We start from the raw sequence: 15,367 nt of genomic DNA, 5'->3' as shown, positions 1-15,367 counted from the left end.
ACCATCAATGCCTGACGCAGGAAGAGAGAAAGATGCTATTGTGGAAAGGTGTGACTATTTTGCTGCCTCTTGTGGGAGACCTTTAGTCTACTGGAGTGTAGTCAGAAAGCCTTGTTTATATTTCCAGGGTGATAATGAAGATTCTTCTTGTAATGATCAGCCGGGTTGTATGTTAATATCTTGCAGGGTGTTTACTGTGTTCTAGCCAGGGGGAGCTTTGTGGGGATTTGTGGCCACAGAGCCCCAATTCTTCTGCTTTTACTTGTCATGCGATTAAGATCTAGATTGTATTAAAAAGAAAATAGGGGTGCTTTTGAAGTCAGAGGTTGGGAGAATGATACATATATTGATGCATTTGACATTTATTGAAGACTGATTCTGCAGGCTTCCAAGGGCAATTAGCAGATCTCCATCCAAGATCCCTACTGAATACTCTTTGTTGGCAGCTCTGTTTTAAGTGGATCGGTCACTTACATTTTCCCCCCTTTATCATTTATTGTTAAAAGAGTTGGCTTGACAGCCTTGAAGATGAAAGTTCTCTGTTTAGCTATACAACATGCACAACCCAGTGGGAGAAATGAATTTTTCCCTTATCCCCACACTGAGCTCCAACCCTGCGTTGGAGGGATCCGTTGCAGAATGCAATGGTAGCCTCATCTCCATGCTCTTGTAACCTATTAATTCTCCCTTGAGATTTCCCACAAAGGTGCTAATTCTAATGCTGGTTTCTCCGATGAGTTCACCTGTTCAAAAGAAAGTGATGTGTGGGCCACCAACTCATTTCACAAAGGCTTCAGAACAACCATCAGGGGAAGACAGTTTTAGGTCAATACCTTGGTTAAATTCAGATCAGTGGTCTAGACATGAAAGAATCCCTGGCCATCCTGTCTTATTATCCGGAGCCCAACAAACTGGGCCAAATCCAGTTCCTTTATCAGCTGTATATGAACATTTTTAAAAAATAAAAACGAAACACTTGAAAAAGTAAAACATGGCAATCTGGGGCTCACAGCTGAAATGCATGAGAAATGAAAACAACCCACTGGCCTCTGCTTGGTATAAAAGATTATGGGACGAGACACTGTTTTTTTAACCTTAGAAAAGATGGTAATGAAGACCCACATGCATTGTATGGGCAAAGCATTCTTGTGATGGGGTTACACATCACTCTGTCATCCTAATTTATTTTCACCATCCAACAGGATAATCGTTCTTTGTGTTTCCTATGGGATGCGAAGACTCAATATGAGTTTGTCAATGGATTCATTGTTGGTTTCTCCGAGTATTACAGTGCAAATGCACAAATAGGAAGGACAGGAGGAGTGCATCTCGCTGAATAAGGATATTGTATCTTGTGTTATTCAAGAGAGAGACCTTGAAAAGGAAAGCCTATATCAAAAGTGCTTATCAAGCTGTTTGCATACTTGAATTCTTATGAAAATAGCCATTTTTGTATCTTTCCCAGTGGAATCCTAAACACAGTTGAACTAGAGAGCATGTTTTGGAAATAATCCCCACCAACATCGAGTCTGGACATCCGTTTATCTTTAGGTTACCTTCCAATCCTTCTTGTAGCTGAAGATGGGTACATGATGCCCATTTGAAAATGTTGCCCCAAACCAGTAAAAACAGATGGCCACGATTATTTTCATGCCAGATACTCTCTAGCTTCTTAGTAAAAGCCAGGCGGTGCCGGAAAGTTGTCATGTTTACATTGTTTTCTCTATGGCAGGGTGGGAGAACTCTTTTGGCCTTGTCTAATGCACAGAAGTTGCACCAATTAAACTAAAATTGTTTCTTGAACTGATTTAGCTAAACTGGTACAAGTCCCTGTGGGGAAACACTTAAATTGGTTGACATTTGGCTTATATGAATTAAGCTACAAAAGAGTCAGCTGATGTGTGTCCGCATAGGGGTTTGCACTGGTTTAATGAAATCAGTTTAAGAACTGCTTTTAGTTAAAATCATGTAGCTTTTATGTGCAGATAAAGCCTTTGTCTTTGCCTGAGGCTGGTGGAGAGTTAGATTTGAGGTAGTACTGGTGCAGTTTTGTTCTTACTAGGTATTTTCTTCCTCTCATTTAAAGAACTCAGTTAAAATACTTAAAAAGTGTGTTTTTTACTTATCGTTTCAACAGGGCCCAGCTCGTATGACTCCTGATCTTGCTTCCTCTCCTGTGGCAGGATATGTGCCTGTGGGTCAGAAACCAGAGGCTGTGGTGCATGCTATGAAGGTAGGTCTGCATTCAACCGACATGTTGTATTGTTCCTGCATACAACTGTGGAAACATCATCTGGCATTTTCTCTAATGATGGAATCATAGTAATCAGAGATGGAAGAGAACTATTCAGCCAGATTATTACTGACCAGCAGCCATGCCACCTCAAGCAGTTAGCTTGTCACACACCAGCTAAGCAAGGTCAAGTGTGGCCAGCTTTTGGTTGGGAGACCTGCAAGGAAAAGTCACAATACTCCAAGGTGGTTACCTTTTGAGTTCCTCAGTCCTGACTGAACCAATGCCCCAAAGTGGCTTTAGGAAGCACTGGGTGCCATTTCAGAATGAGATACATGCCAACTGTCTTATACACTTTTGGTCATTGAAAATCCTGTGGCAGTTCTCATAAGAGTAGGGAGCATTTTTTGTAATTATGTAACAAACTGTGGCTTCATACACATATAGACACCTAATTTGTCCCTGGGGGTCAAAACTAGGACCCTACCACTTGAGGTAAAGGAGAACTTTTGACTTGGTAGCAAGTGGTAAAGTCACTAGGGCCAGCCTCTAGAAGGAGAAATTCAGTTGACATGTAGTAGGCTGGTGTGGTACATGTTTCCCCTTGTCCTGAGTATCTAAGATCCATAGAAATTCCAGTCTTGCGATGTCATAGAATCATAGAATATCAGGGTTGGAAGGGACCTCAGGAGGTCATCTAGTCCAACCCCCTACTCAAAGCAGGACCAATCCCCAACTAAATCATCCCAGCCAGGGCTTTGTCAAGCCTGACCTTAAAAACTTCTAAGGAAGGAGATTCCACCACCTCCCTAGGTAACGCATTCCAGTGTTTCACCACCCTCCTAGTGAAAAAGTTTTTCCTAATATCCAACCTAAACCTCCCCCACTGCAACTTGAGACCATTACTCCTCGTTTTGTCATCTGCTACCACTGAGAACAGTCTAGATCCATCTTCTTTGGAACCCCTTTTCAGGTAGTTGAAAGCAGCTATCAAATCCCCCCTCATTCTTCTCTTCCGCAGACTAAACAATCCCAATTCCCTCAGCCTCTCCTCGTAAGTCATGTGTTCCAGTCCCCTAATCATTTTTGTTGCCCTCCGCTGGACTCTTTCCAATTTTTCCACATCCTTCTTGTAGTGTGGGGCACAAAACTGGACAGATGAGGCCTCACCAGTGTCGAATAGAGGGAAACGATCATGTCCCTCGATCTGCTGGCAATGCCCCTACTTATATATACATCATTGTATAATGAACCCTGGCTACATACACACAGATCACATAGCTGTCTGTGGGGATCAGGACCAGGGCCTCCAGCACTAAAAAACTAAAAGGCCTTTAACATTTGAGCAGGCTGTGTAGTTGCTGGTACCACCCAACAGAGGGAGACATGACCACTCACACTACAATCCAATTCTGCCTATGTGTATTTCTCCTGTAGTTTCTGGATAAGGTGACATTCTTTGTTTCCTGACCTAAATGGTTCTGTGCTGTTGACAGATCATAGACTCATGGAAGATTAGGGCTGGAAGAGACCTCAGGAGGTCATCTAGTCCAACCGTCTGCTCAAAGCAGGGCCAACACCAACTAAATCATCTCAGTGAGGGCTTTGTTAAGCCGGCCTTAAAAACCTCTAAGGATGGAAATTCCACCACCTCCCTAGGTGACCCATTCCAGTGCTTCACCACCCTCCTAGTGAAATAGTGTTTCCTAATATCCAACCTAGACCTCCCTCACTGCAACTTGAGACCATTGCTCCTTGTTCTGTCATCTGCTACCACTGAGAACAGCTGAGCTCCACCCTATTTGGAACCCCCACTTCAGGTAGTTGAAGGCTGCTATCAAATCCCCCCTCACTCTTCTCTTTTGCAGACTAAATAACCCCAGTTCCCTCAGCCTCTCCTCATAAGTCATGTGCCCCAGCCCCCTAATAATTTTCGTTGCCCTCTGCTGGACTCTCCAATTTGTCCACATCCTTTCTGTAGTGGGGGCCCCAAAACTGGATGCAGTACTCCAGATGTGGCCTCACCAGTGCCGAATAGAGGGGAATAATCACTTCCCTCGATCTGCTGGCAGTGCTCCTACTAATGCAGCCCAAAATGCCGTTAGCCTTCTTGGCAACAAAGGCACACTGTTGACTCATATCCAGCTTCTCGTCCAATGTAATCCCCAGGTCCTTTTCTGCAGAACTGCCGCTTAGCCAGTCGGTCTCCAGCCTGTAGCAGTGCATGGGATTCTTCTGTCCTAAGTGCAGGACTCTGCACTTGTCTTTCATAGAATCTTCGTTGAACCTCATCAGATTTCTTTTGGCTTAATCCTCTAATTTGTCTAGGTCACTCTGGACCCTATTCCTACCTTCCAGCATATCTACCTCTCCCCCTCAGCTTAGTGTCATCCGTGAATTTGCTAAGGGTGCAAACCATCCCATCATCTAGATCATTAATGAAGATGTTGAACAAAACCGGTCCCAGGACCGACCCCTGGGGTACTCTGCTTGATACCAGCTGCCAACTAGACATCAAGCTGTTGATCACTACCCATTGAGCCCGATGATCTAGTCAGCTTTCTTTCCACCTTATAGTCCATTCATCCAATCAATACTTCTTTAACTTGCTGGCAAGAATACTGTGGGAGACCGCATTAAAAGCTTGGCTAAAGTCTACCCTGGATGCATGGATGCACTGGACTTTGCTAAAGTCAAGGTATATCACGGCCACTGCTTTCCCCATATCCACAGAGCCAGTTATCTCATCACAGAAGGCAATCAGGTTGGTCAGGCATGACTTGCCCGGCGTGAATTCATGTTGACTGTTCCTGATCAGCTTCCTCTCCTTCAAGTGCTTCAAAATGGATTCCTTGAGGACAGTTGCCAGGCTCCACCCTAAACTATAGCTGCATTTCAGCTGGGGATGAAATTATTCCTGTATATAAGTGTGTGCATGTGACAGAGAGAGAGAGAGATACAAACATCATGGGTCAGATTTCTAGGTAGCATGCACTGATTTATAGCAGCTGAGGATTTAGTCCGGTGTTTATGTGCATATATATTTGTAAGTTTCTTTGGGGTCAGATCCACAGCTGGTGTAAATTAGTGTAGCTCCATTCACTGAGGTGAAATGCATGTGCCATATTATATGTTACAGAACCGTGTGATAAATGAATTTAACACGCACCTTTGACCTCCTTACCTGCCCACTGTTCATCAATACAGCTCTGCTAGGACTTTCTCTAATATTCCAGACCACTCACCCGCTTCAGTGTGGCATGGGGTCAGGGAGACAGTTTCTTGGGTAGATGGGTCTGGAGCCATTTGGGGTTTTAAAGGTTAAAACTCTCAACTTCTGCCTCTTATTATCCAACAGCATTTAAAAGCCACTTCCATTGAAAACAAAGAAATAAGCTCTACATCCCCTTGACACCACATGAACTTGGGAATGTAATTTAAATTTAAATTGAAGTAATAGAAAATATAGTAAATATTCTCCCTTTGAGACTCATGTATTTGAAAGATCGCTGACTGATAGAATCAGATATGGAAGTTTTAATTAATCTACCCCAAAGTTGCCCTGGACATTTACCCTGTGGATACAGCCAGTGTTTGCTTCTTGCAAGATATTTCTGGTGATCTGCACTGGGATTTGATTGCACAGGTTGTGTTGCTTTCAGAGCTGAGAGTCGGAGGCGTACTGATTCCAAACAAGCTTGTTCAAAGTGCGAGTCCAGCTGGATCTATAATTAATCAATTCCTTTTTAATAGAAAAATAGACATTGTATTTGTCCGGGCTGGAATGTCTTTCACATGCTCCATTAAAAAGGTTAATCTAGGTAAAGTTAATGTTTGTGCACAGATTCCACTGGTCCCAGATATATTGGTTAAACTAGTGGTTGGTACATTTTTAAAAGAAGTAGGTTAAGGGCCCTAAGAGAATGACCTAGTTTTATAACTGAAACATTTAGCGTACAGCAGGATTTCTGTGCTTGAACAAATCAATGAATAATCTAGGCTAGTATCCTGTTTCTAGCAGTGGTCAGTGCTGGATGCTTCAGGAGTGAAATCCATCCTTGTAATGAATCTAATCCTGTAGTTCATTTGCATGTTTACACTTATGCACACACAAATATACCTGCTGTAAGGGTGTATGTGTTGTATGTGTATTCCTTTAGCACAAGAGAGAGGCAACATGGTGAGTGGCTTAAAAATCTTATTTCCAGGAGTCTGAGGTGACCACATTATGCGTGAGTAACAAAGCCATGAATGAGTTATGTAGGTCATCCCAAACACATGTCAGTAAAATGACTATTTAGTGTCCTACCATGCTGTGCTTTTATTCATGCAACAGATTTGACAGAAAAGGCTATTTAAAAAATGTTTTAGAAGGTTTTTAATATGTTGGTGCTATTTTTGTGTGTCTCCACCTATAAAGGCAGGTGGCTTTAATACCATGAACCCTACTTATCTGGACACCAGAGAAAAGGAAAAACTCTTTTTAGCAACCTCTAAGCATTATCTAAAATCAGTTTTTTATACATAAAAATAATGCGATTTTAAAAAGACATTGTCAACTTGATGAGAGGCAGTGAGTCAAGAAAATGAGTTACAAGTAACTTCAGATACCCACTTCTCCCTGAGCCCCCTGCCAATTTTTGTGCTTTTACAATCACATTTTCCTGTTTGAAAATGCTTTTTTCTCTCTTGTTGCTGTATAAAAGACCCACTGGCACAGTAGGAGAAAATGAATGGCTAAGGCCCCCAGTCCTGTAAACGTTTACACGTGTGAGTAACTGCATAAGTATCACGGCCCAACTAACTGTTACAGGAGAGAGAATTAAACTGATTACATTCACATAGGAGGAGACAGTTCCTGCCTTGAGGACTTTACATTGGAAGGCCTTAACTTCTTTAGTTAGAGGTGTGATTTGTTTACAGGTATAGTTAAAGCAGTACAACCCTTCATATGGATGTAGGTATAACAGAGTCTTATACCAGTACAGTTTATTCATGTACATTCACGGGACTAAGCTATACTGATATGAGCATCTTTACCTGGTAGAACTGCATTCACGCTGCTTTAACTATACCGGTTTCAAACCAACATAGGTGAAGTGGGTGTAGACAAGTGCTAAGGCTCTCCTCCTGTCCCTGATAGTCCATGGGTTGAGTGTTGCACCCATTGAAGGGAATGCATCTCTTTGTGGGAGCAGCAGTTTATAGGATTGGGGATGTGGCAAGCCACATCGTGTTAAATCCCAGCTAGTGTTCTTGCAGAAGATGTCATTGATCTTTGAGAAGTATAATACTTTGACAATCTGTTTGTTTGTAGGTCCTTGAAGTCCATGAAAATTTGGACAGGCAAATGCAAGATAACTATGAAGAAGACCTGAGTGAAAAGGAGAAAGCAATTGTTCGTGAAATGTGCAATGTAATAAGTCTTTATTTGTAGTATTTTATATAGTGTTATTTTGGTCCTAATGTTTTGTAGCATCTGGTGTGTGTGTGTGTGTGTGTGTGTGTGTGTGTGTGTGTGTGTGTGTGTGTGTGTGTGTGTGTGTGTGTGTGTGTGTGTGTGTGTGTGTGTGTGTGGTTTGAAACCCACAGAGAAATTCAGTCATAAGGAAAACTTAATCGAAGCTCAGCTAAATTCTGTATAGGCAGGAGCCAAATGTCAAATACCTGAACACTTAATTTGATGCATTTGCACAGAAGAAACCTAGGGCTGAGCTGTCTTAAAGGATACGGACACGACCTGTCCCACTCATTTCCTGGTAGAGAGTGGCTTATCCTATTAGGGCTGATGGACAGTTATGCAACTGTCTTTATCTGGCTAGGAGGTTTCAATTTTCAGCCCTGTGTACTGATCTTGGTTTGTAAGCCCCTGAGAATTATAAGGTCGATTAAAAGCATAGGTTGGTCCTTTTGCCTTAATTTATATGTTTTAGGGTATTTAAGTCATAGAAGTGGAGTGACCGTAATCTGATGTCAGAATTAGAATCCTCTCGTTTGAATCCATGAGGGGTGATTACACATGATTTTTGGCACCCGCTAACATGTTTGGCCTAGCAACCACATTGTATACGGAGGTTGCCACATATTGTAAACTGAGCATTTATGCCAGAACTTTGCTCTGGCTAAGGTGTGGCTGCTTGCTGCTGCTCTGCTACCTTTTATTCCAGGCAGAATGATCTAATAAGAAAAATGACTTGGGTACACACTGTGGATGAAAAGTGAGCTTTGTATTGCTGTTAAAACATTGCTCAAGCTGAGAGTCACGTGTTTTGGAGGATTTTCTGCTTGACAGTGCAGTGTTTCCCAGAGCAGGGACTCCTGTGGATATTCTCTTTGAAATCCATATTGCAGGTCAGAATATCAGTGAGGCCTTTTTGGTGCATGAGAATTTCAGAGGAAGCGAAACTCTCTGCAAACTTTTTGAATAGGTTGATGACGGTGTGTTTCAAAACCACTGGAGTGGCACAACGGTGCAGAAATGTGATATGACTTTATTTATGGAAAATATGAATGTATTTTTTGGTGACGACATTTTTACAAAGATGTTGTTGAGCAGGAAGACCAGAAACTGTTCAGTGTGGATTTTCTTCCTTTCCCCACCCAAAGCATGAACAAATTTAAAGAGCTAGCCCCAAATTTGCCCCTACATAATCCCACCCTGTCAAAAAAACAGGTTTAAAAAAAACTTTTTAATTCCTGAATATACAAATGCTATAGTTAATCCCCTGCAGAACATGAAGTGCTTCACTTTAAGGCTCCAAGATTGTAGGTAAATCCCTGCATTGAATAACAGTGAGCTCTTGGTTTGTGGGGTTTGTTTGGGTTTTATTAATGCCACTTTCTTCTAGCAGAAGGGAAGATGGAATGTTACGACTCCAGGAGGGCACCTCCGCAAACTTGTGTGTTGGATGCTGGGTATTTGTAGAGATAAACTGGAAGTGGCTCTTAGATCTACAGCAACATCCTTCTCAGAAATGTTGCTAATTCTTGTCACTTCCTCTCTTGCTTTTCTTGTGAGAGCCCCACTTTCCGCATTGGTCCTCCTCTCTGTGTTAGCCATTCATAAAAACTGCTTTAAAGGGAGTAGTATCTGAACTGGATGGGATCTTTTTCGGATGATATCTATTGAAAGGAAATGTCACTTTTTTAAGAATGCCAGTGTTTGGTCTAACATTGAATTTAGCTTCTGAACCTAATGTATTAGTTTTATATCATTACCTATGGCATAATAGTTCTAATTTCAAGAGAGAGACGAACACTTCAAATCCTTTAAATTGTAATTTGGTGCATAAGTGCCATCTAATGGTCAGATGTAGAACTGCAACTCTGGTTTGGAAACTGCCCATTTTGACTTCTAGACTAATAATGTAGCTCATCAACTGCAATCTTTTCCCCCTTTTCTCACAGGTTGTCTGGCGAAAGTTGGGTGATGCAGCAAGTTCCAAACCATCCATCAGGCAACACCTTTCAGGAAACCAGTTCAAGGGGCCATTGTAGGAACGTCACACTGAAAACTAGAAGCAACTCTATAAAGAATCAGAGAGGAAGAGAGCTCTGTTTCTAGCAGCCAGTTGGAGGCTTTTTTTTTCTTTTTGGTAACTGTCTATAGTGTAAATATGGCAGCTAAAGGCTTAGCCTCCAGGCTACGATCTGGAACCAATATTAAATGGGTTAACCATCCTATAATCGCAGACTTGTGTCACTTGTATTGTAGTGCAAACCTGCTTTGTTGTATGGTCTCTATGTAGAATTACCTAACAAGAGAATTTCTAGGAGGAAAAATGGAACCCTGACCTGTGGAGAAGTTATTTTGTATTGCTTCTGCCCACCTGCTTGTTAATTGATTCATAACTAGGCTGGTGGCTCTATGTAGCATGTTTTTGGATTCTCCCAAGGAAACAAAAATCTGAATCAGGTGGCTTATTGGCTGTCCCTTTACTGAGCTGCTAAAATTGCTTGGAGGTCCTTATTTTTGGAGGATGATATGCAACTATTTTCAAGAGCGATCATATAAAATACTTTGTGGAATGATAAAACACTGAAAGCACCTTGTATGTTGTACCGTATTGACCATGACACAGGTTCATCGCAGGCATGCAGAATAGCCTGAGCCTCCATTACAGCTGCTCGTGACCTGATTTTAATGGAACAAATGATACTTAGAAGATTTCTACAGTCACAATGTGAATAATTTTAAGTCATTTAGCCACAATCCAGTATGACTATGGTAACGCTGTTCCTGTAAAACTCTTACTGTTAAATACTTAGGCAAGAACAGCTTTCCTACCAATGTGGCTTACAGTTTCGCCAAGAGAAGTTTCTCTCTTGGATCCTAGTATTTCAGCCTTGACATTCACTCACATAATAAGGATTTGTTTTGTAATGTCCTTGTGGAAATACTGAACTAAATTGGTTACTTCATGATGTAACCAAAGCAACAGCCATTCAAAGCTGTGTAAATGCTATATCAACAGAAGCTGTCAAATGAGGCTGCTGCTGCCATTTAAGCTTTATTTTTGTTAAACCAAAATGGAGTGTTTTTTTCCTTCTAACTGCTGTATGTAAAAATAGTGGGACTTATATTTTGGTATTGTGAGTAGCTGCTTGTGGAGTTGTAGTAAGAGGTTGACCCCTTTCGGTTCATCTTGTCACAAGATCTGGCCCTGTGTTTCATGAGGTGTTCTTCCCCTTTCCCCCCCAATAGTCTACGGGAAACTGGACTGTTAGTAAACCTGCCATTGTAAAATAAAATAATCTTAACAGTACATGCATGTAGACTCAATGCCATCTCTTCAAAAATGGCATTGGTTTTGGTGCTTAGTTTGACGCTTTAATGTTGCCACTTTAGAAAAATCAGTCACAGCTACCTAAATGCAGTTGAATTAGTTGAGGTTGTTACTATTAGATACATTTGTTTTGCATTAGCGGAGTTCTTGACTTTGATTAGCGTGAAACACCTACAAATAACTGTTACGTCAGTCTTGCAGGTTCTAACACAAGAGAGTAGTCCCACTGTCTTTAAGGAGCCTACTTGCCTGAGTAAGGAATTTGCAGGATTGAGCCATAAAGAAACAGAGAAACAAAATAAAAATTGAGCAGTAAGTAACTGTAGATTAGATTAAGAATGGGCCCTGGTAGCTGAGGTCAGTAAGTTATTAGAAACTCCCTCAACAGCAGTTCACTTCCCCCTAAAGCATACCTGAGCTCTGTCAGCCACTATTGAGCTGACTAACTGTAACTCTGTACTAGGTTTATGCAGTCTGTGTAGCCTGGCAGAAACTAGCCTAGAAAATGGCACACTGTCTACCTTTTGAGTTGACCTCTAGAGCATTCTGCATTTCCTCTTCTTAGCTTTTCATTTTGACCATTTTCAGCCTGTTACCATCTATACTATCCATCAGTTTCTTTTCTTTCTTACTCAACTATTTTCTTCATATTAAGGGGAGGGGAAAAGCATGATTTTTTTCCTTCCAGAATAAGGCAGCAAAGAAAGGTTTAATTTCCCCTCTGAGCTATAAAATGTATATATAACTGCTTAATCAATCTACTTGAAGGGCCGTTGTAATTATGCCAGTGTCCAAACTCTGGATTGAGTGTTGAGAGCAGAATTGAATTACTTCAGCAAATTTTCAACTAAAGCAGCAGAAGTGTTGCCAGTAAAGCCTGTAGTGTTAATTGTACTGATAATGTGCTTGCTGGTCTCTGAGTAGATTAGCCTAACAAATAAACATTTAATGCTCCCTCCCTCTCAACAGGACTGAGAGCTAAACCAGCACGTTTACTCCTTTCACGGCCTCTGACCTACTCGTCCAAATTTACTATTAATCAGATATATCTATCACAAGCCATTTTGTGGCTTGAAGCATTGTCCGTATTCTGGTTTCAACTGCAGATCTCAAACTCTTAAATAAAGGGGAAACAGCACTAAACCTGAGGCGTGTTGTATGGCTGTACACCCCAGAGAGCTGGCTTAGAAGACAGCCAGTCTTTTAGTTAAACCACTGAAGGATCCTGTATACTAGTAGTCTAAAACTATATTTTGTATGATTCTACTTGGCAGCATAAGCCCCAAATGCAAGATGTGCATTGTTGATTTTATAGAAGTACATGAGAGTTAGTGCTGTATGTATTTTTTTTAAAGTTTGCTACTCTTTGTATTTAGCTCCATTTGAGCAAAGAAAAAAAAAAAGGGGGTGTCTTCCTGGGGGAAAAAGACACTCACATTACAGAATGACTTGGGTGCTAAACTTTCAGTTGTCTGAAAAGATGTTTTATATGCACATTTAAATTCACTCTTTACTATGCTCTAGGTCTACTGTGAAAACTACCTGAAAAACTTTGTACAGTAAGTTTGAGGGAAACCCTCCCCAAAATGATGGCCATTAAGTTGATATACATTGGGCTACTGTCCCCAGTCTATTTAGAGGCTGCAAATTCTGCAGCCCCGAGACAAACAAAGCTTCCATTACTTCAAGTGAAGTTTTGCTGGCCTTAGGAAAGCAGAATCAGGCCCTTAAGTTTTCTTTGAGTGACTGATGTAAACAAGCATTTTGAAATGCTGTGGCATAACCAACTTCAGGTGGCTCATTGCATCTTTAATAAGGCTTCTGAGCCCAACCTTGAGACTGGCACATTTTTATCCAAATATTATTAGATATAAATCAGTGTTAAAGTGACCTTTTATCTTTTTAGAAACTGGGTGGGGAAAAATACTACTGATCTTTTTCAAAGTGCATGACTGTAAAGTGATAAAATTGTATATTTTTCATAATGTGGGGAAAGTCTATTTGAACTGCTTTGGGAAATCAGTTTGAAGTTTGATTTCTGTTAAACCTGTGATCTTACAGCCCTCCTGTATATGATTTACAAAAGAAACTGGAATAAATTAGCACCCACTGTTGTGTACATAGCAAAATCTTTAGACATTAGCACGCATTTATACCTTTTATTGAACCACTTTGGCTTTCTGGGGAGGGGGAGAAAAAATAGTAATCAGATTTTTTTGATATATGTGTAAAACATTCATTTGGAATATTTTAGTAAAAATGAAGTATGAGATTGTGATAGTGTATACTTTCAGTTGAATAAAATAAAGTACATTCTTTGTAAATGAGCTGTGATCCTTCTACATTTTCATAGAACACTGCTGAAATATTCTGACAGTGAGTTAGTACAAGAGGTAAAACACCTACACTTTCCTCTTGCAGCAGTATAAACATGAACAGTAATTTTAGAGACAGACTAGGTAGAGCTAGTGGGGAAAAAAGATTTTGGGAAAATCCATTGAATTCAGATCCAGTTTTATTTGGGTACAAGTGAATGAAGCAGTCCTATTTATAACCAAGGTGTAAATCACAGTATGTTGTTACATTCAGACTTTCACACTTAGAAAATATATATATTTATCTACAGGAATTTGCAAATAGGTGTAAACATACTTAATTTTTCAAGACAGCAGTACATTCCAAAACAAAAACATTAGCAAGGCAAACATCTCAAAATGATTTCTGTCAGCTGGGGGTTGTAAATATATACATATTAAATAAAGTAGCTCTGATGCTTAACATTAAGTGTCACAGGAGAGTTACTTAATGAAAATGAACTTTTTTTTTTTTAACTCTAGATGGAACTTCAGGATATCTGACTATTTTGATATTCAAAAGTAGGCACTGATTGCTAGAAGAAAATTTACTTCTTACTGATATAAATGAGCCAATATGGCTGGTTAAAGTCACTAGTACAAAGTAACCCAATGCTGGAATAACTCAAAACAATTTAGTCAGACAACTTAGTTTTAAATCAAATGTACAAATTTAGATTTTTAATTAGCTCTGCCGTGTCTATATTAAAAGCCTATATATCTTGCCATTAACGATACTGCAAGTAGGTCAACTAAGATTCCATTTCACTGTTCATGTCTTTATATACTATACCAGAATCTAGATTATACAAATTACTTTCCTATTTATCTTTACAATATGGTTGCTGCTCAATTATTCTGCCTTTTAAACTATTCCTCAAAATTAAAGGATATTTGTACACAATTCTGATGCTATCTCATCCATGTAGCACGTCCGAGTCCTGCAACAGGTGGCATAACAGGTGGTGGTATTGGAGGTGGCACTGGTGGTTGTCCACCAGGGGGAACTGTAGGAGGGGGATAATTAGCTGGTGGCATTCCCAGCCCTGGAGGTGGATGAGTTGGAGGCAGTCGTGGAGGTGGGAAATTAGGATTGTACGTAGGTGGAGGAGGGTACCCAGGAGTAGGTGGTGGGATATTAGGGGGTGGAAATGATGTAGGCGGAGGTGGAGGAACAGGTGGAGGAGGGTTAGGAGGATACACGTGAGGATGGTATGGTAAGTGAGTTGGTGGTCCATAAGCTGGTGGCAAAGCTCCATAGGTTGGTCCTTCGGTTTTCATCATTGACTGAAGACTCTGATAACCTTCCCCTGACATATAAGAATTTGTAGTGGACATCCCAGTTATGTAGCTGGAAGGTGGAGGTGGTGGAGGACGATGAGGCATAGGTGGTGGCTGATGTACGGGTGCAGGATGAGCTGGAGGAGGAATCTGGACCTTTGGTATGTCTACAGAGTCCACTGTAGTACTTTGCTCTGCTTCTCCCATTGAAACGGCAGTTGTCAAAGGAAGCTTACGGTCTGTAACGGACAAAAAAAGCTTCATTTACTTTTCTGTAGCACAGCACTAAGGACTACCTACACGGCTGTGTTTGTCTCACAATGTTAACATGTTGCACGTAGTAGTCTGCTCTCTTCCAGTTTGTTCTGCAGCTAAAACACTTGGAAAATCACATGCAGTAAGATCTTCTAAAGTCGAAACTGCAGATACTCCACAGTGGAAATTTACTTTATTAGTCTTAATATTTATTCCTTCCACACTGCTGAGCTCGTTCAAAACTGTTCTATGACAAGGACAGATAAACAGTTGTGACATGGAGTCCAGTCCAGCAGATGCTTACAAACAAAGCCACCAACTGCCTGTGAGGATGTTACCTTCAAAATCTTTTAACTTTCTCTAGGAAACAAATGTGATACAGTGAAAAGAATTCTTTTGATGAGTTGGGATTTGTATTTCTGCACCAGTTTTGATTCTTGTGTTAGAACTTTCTGAGC

General features: G+C 40.7%; 2 protein-coding genes across 5 annotated transcripts in view; one reads left to right on the top strand and one right to left on the bottom strand.

Moving 5' to 3' along the window:
* Positions 1 to 13,548, top strand: part of CCDC85C (coiled-coil domain containing 85C) — a 159,942-nt gene extending 146,394 nt beyond the window's left edge. Inside the window, exons 5-7 of one of the 2 annotated variants that reach the window (XM_074956211.1) lie at positions 2,138 to 2,233; positions 7,551 to 7,649; positions 9,641 to 13,548. In XM_074956211.1, coding sequence (XP_074812312.1) covers positions 2,138 to 2,233; positions 7,551 to 7,649; positions 9,641 to 9,730 — 285 coding nt within the window. In that variant the 3' untranslated portion in view covers positions 9,731 to 13,548. The remainder of the gene's footprint in view (positions 1 to 2,137; positions 2,234 to 7,550; positions 7,650 to 9,640) is intronic. The other variant, XM_074956212.1, reaches the window with a different exon arrangement.
* Positions 13,511 to 15,367, bottom strand: part of CCNK (cyclin K) — a 31,290-nt gene continuing 29,433 nt past the window's right edge. Inside the window, exon 11 of one of the 3 annotated variants that reach the window (XM_074956208.1) lies at positions 13,511 to 14,893. In XM_074956208.1, the coding sequence (XP_074812309.1) occupies positions 14,286 to 14,893 (608 nt within the window). In that variant the 3' untranslated portion in view covers positions 13,511 to 14,285. The remainder of the gene's footprint in view (positions 14,894 to 15,367) is intronic. The other 2 variants (XM_074956210.1, XM_074956209.1) reach the window with 2 other exon arrangements.

Source organism: Natator depressus, chromosome 6 (assembly GCF_965152275.1).
Source record: "Natator depressus isolate rNatDep1 chromosome 6, rNatDep2.hap1, whole genome shotgun sequence".
NCBI classification, from domain to species: domain Eukaryota; kingdom Metazoa; phylum Chordata; order Testudines; family Cheloniidae; genus Natator; species Natator depressus.
Note: the sequence above shows the minus strand (reverse complement) of the source record. Positions and strands in the feature narration are given on the sequence as shown.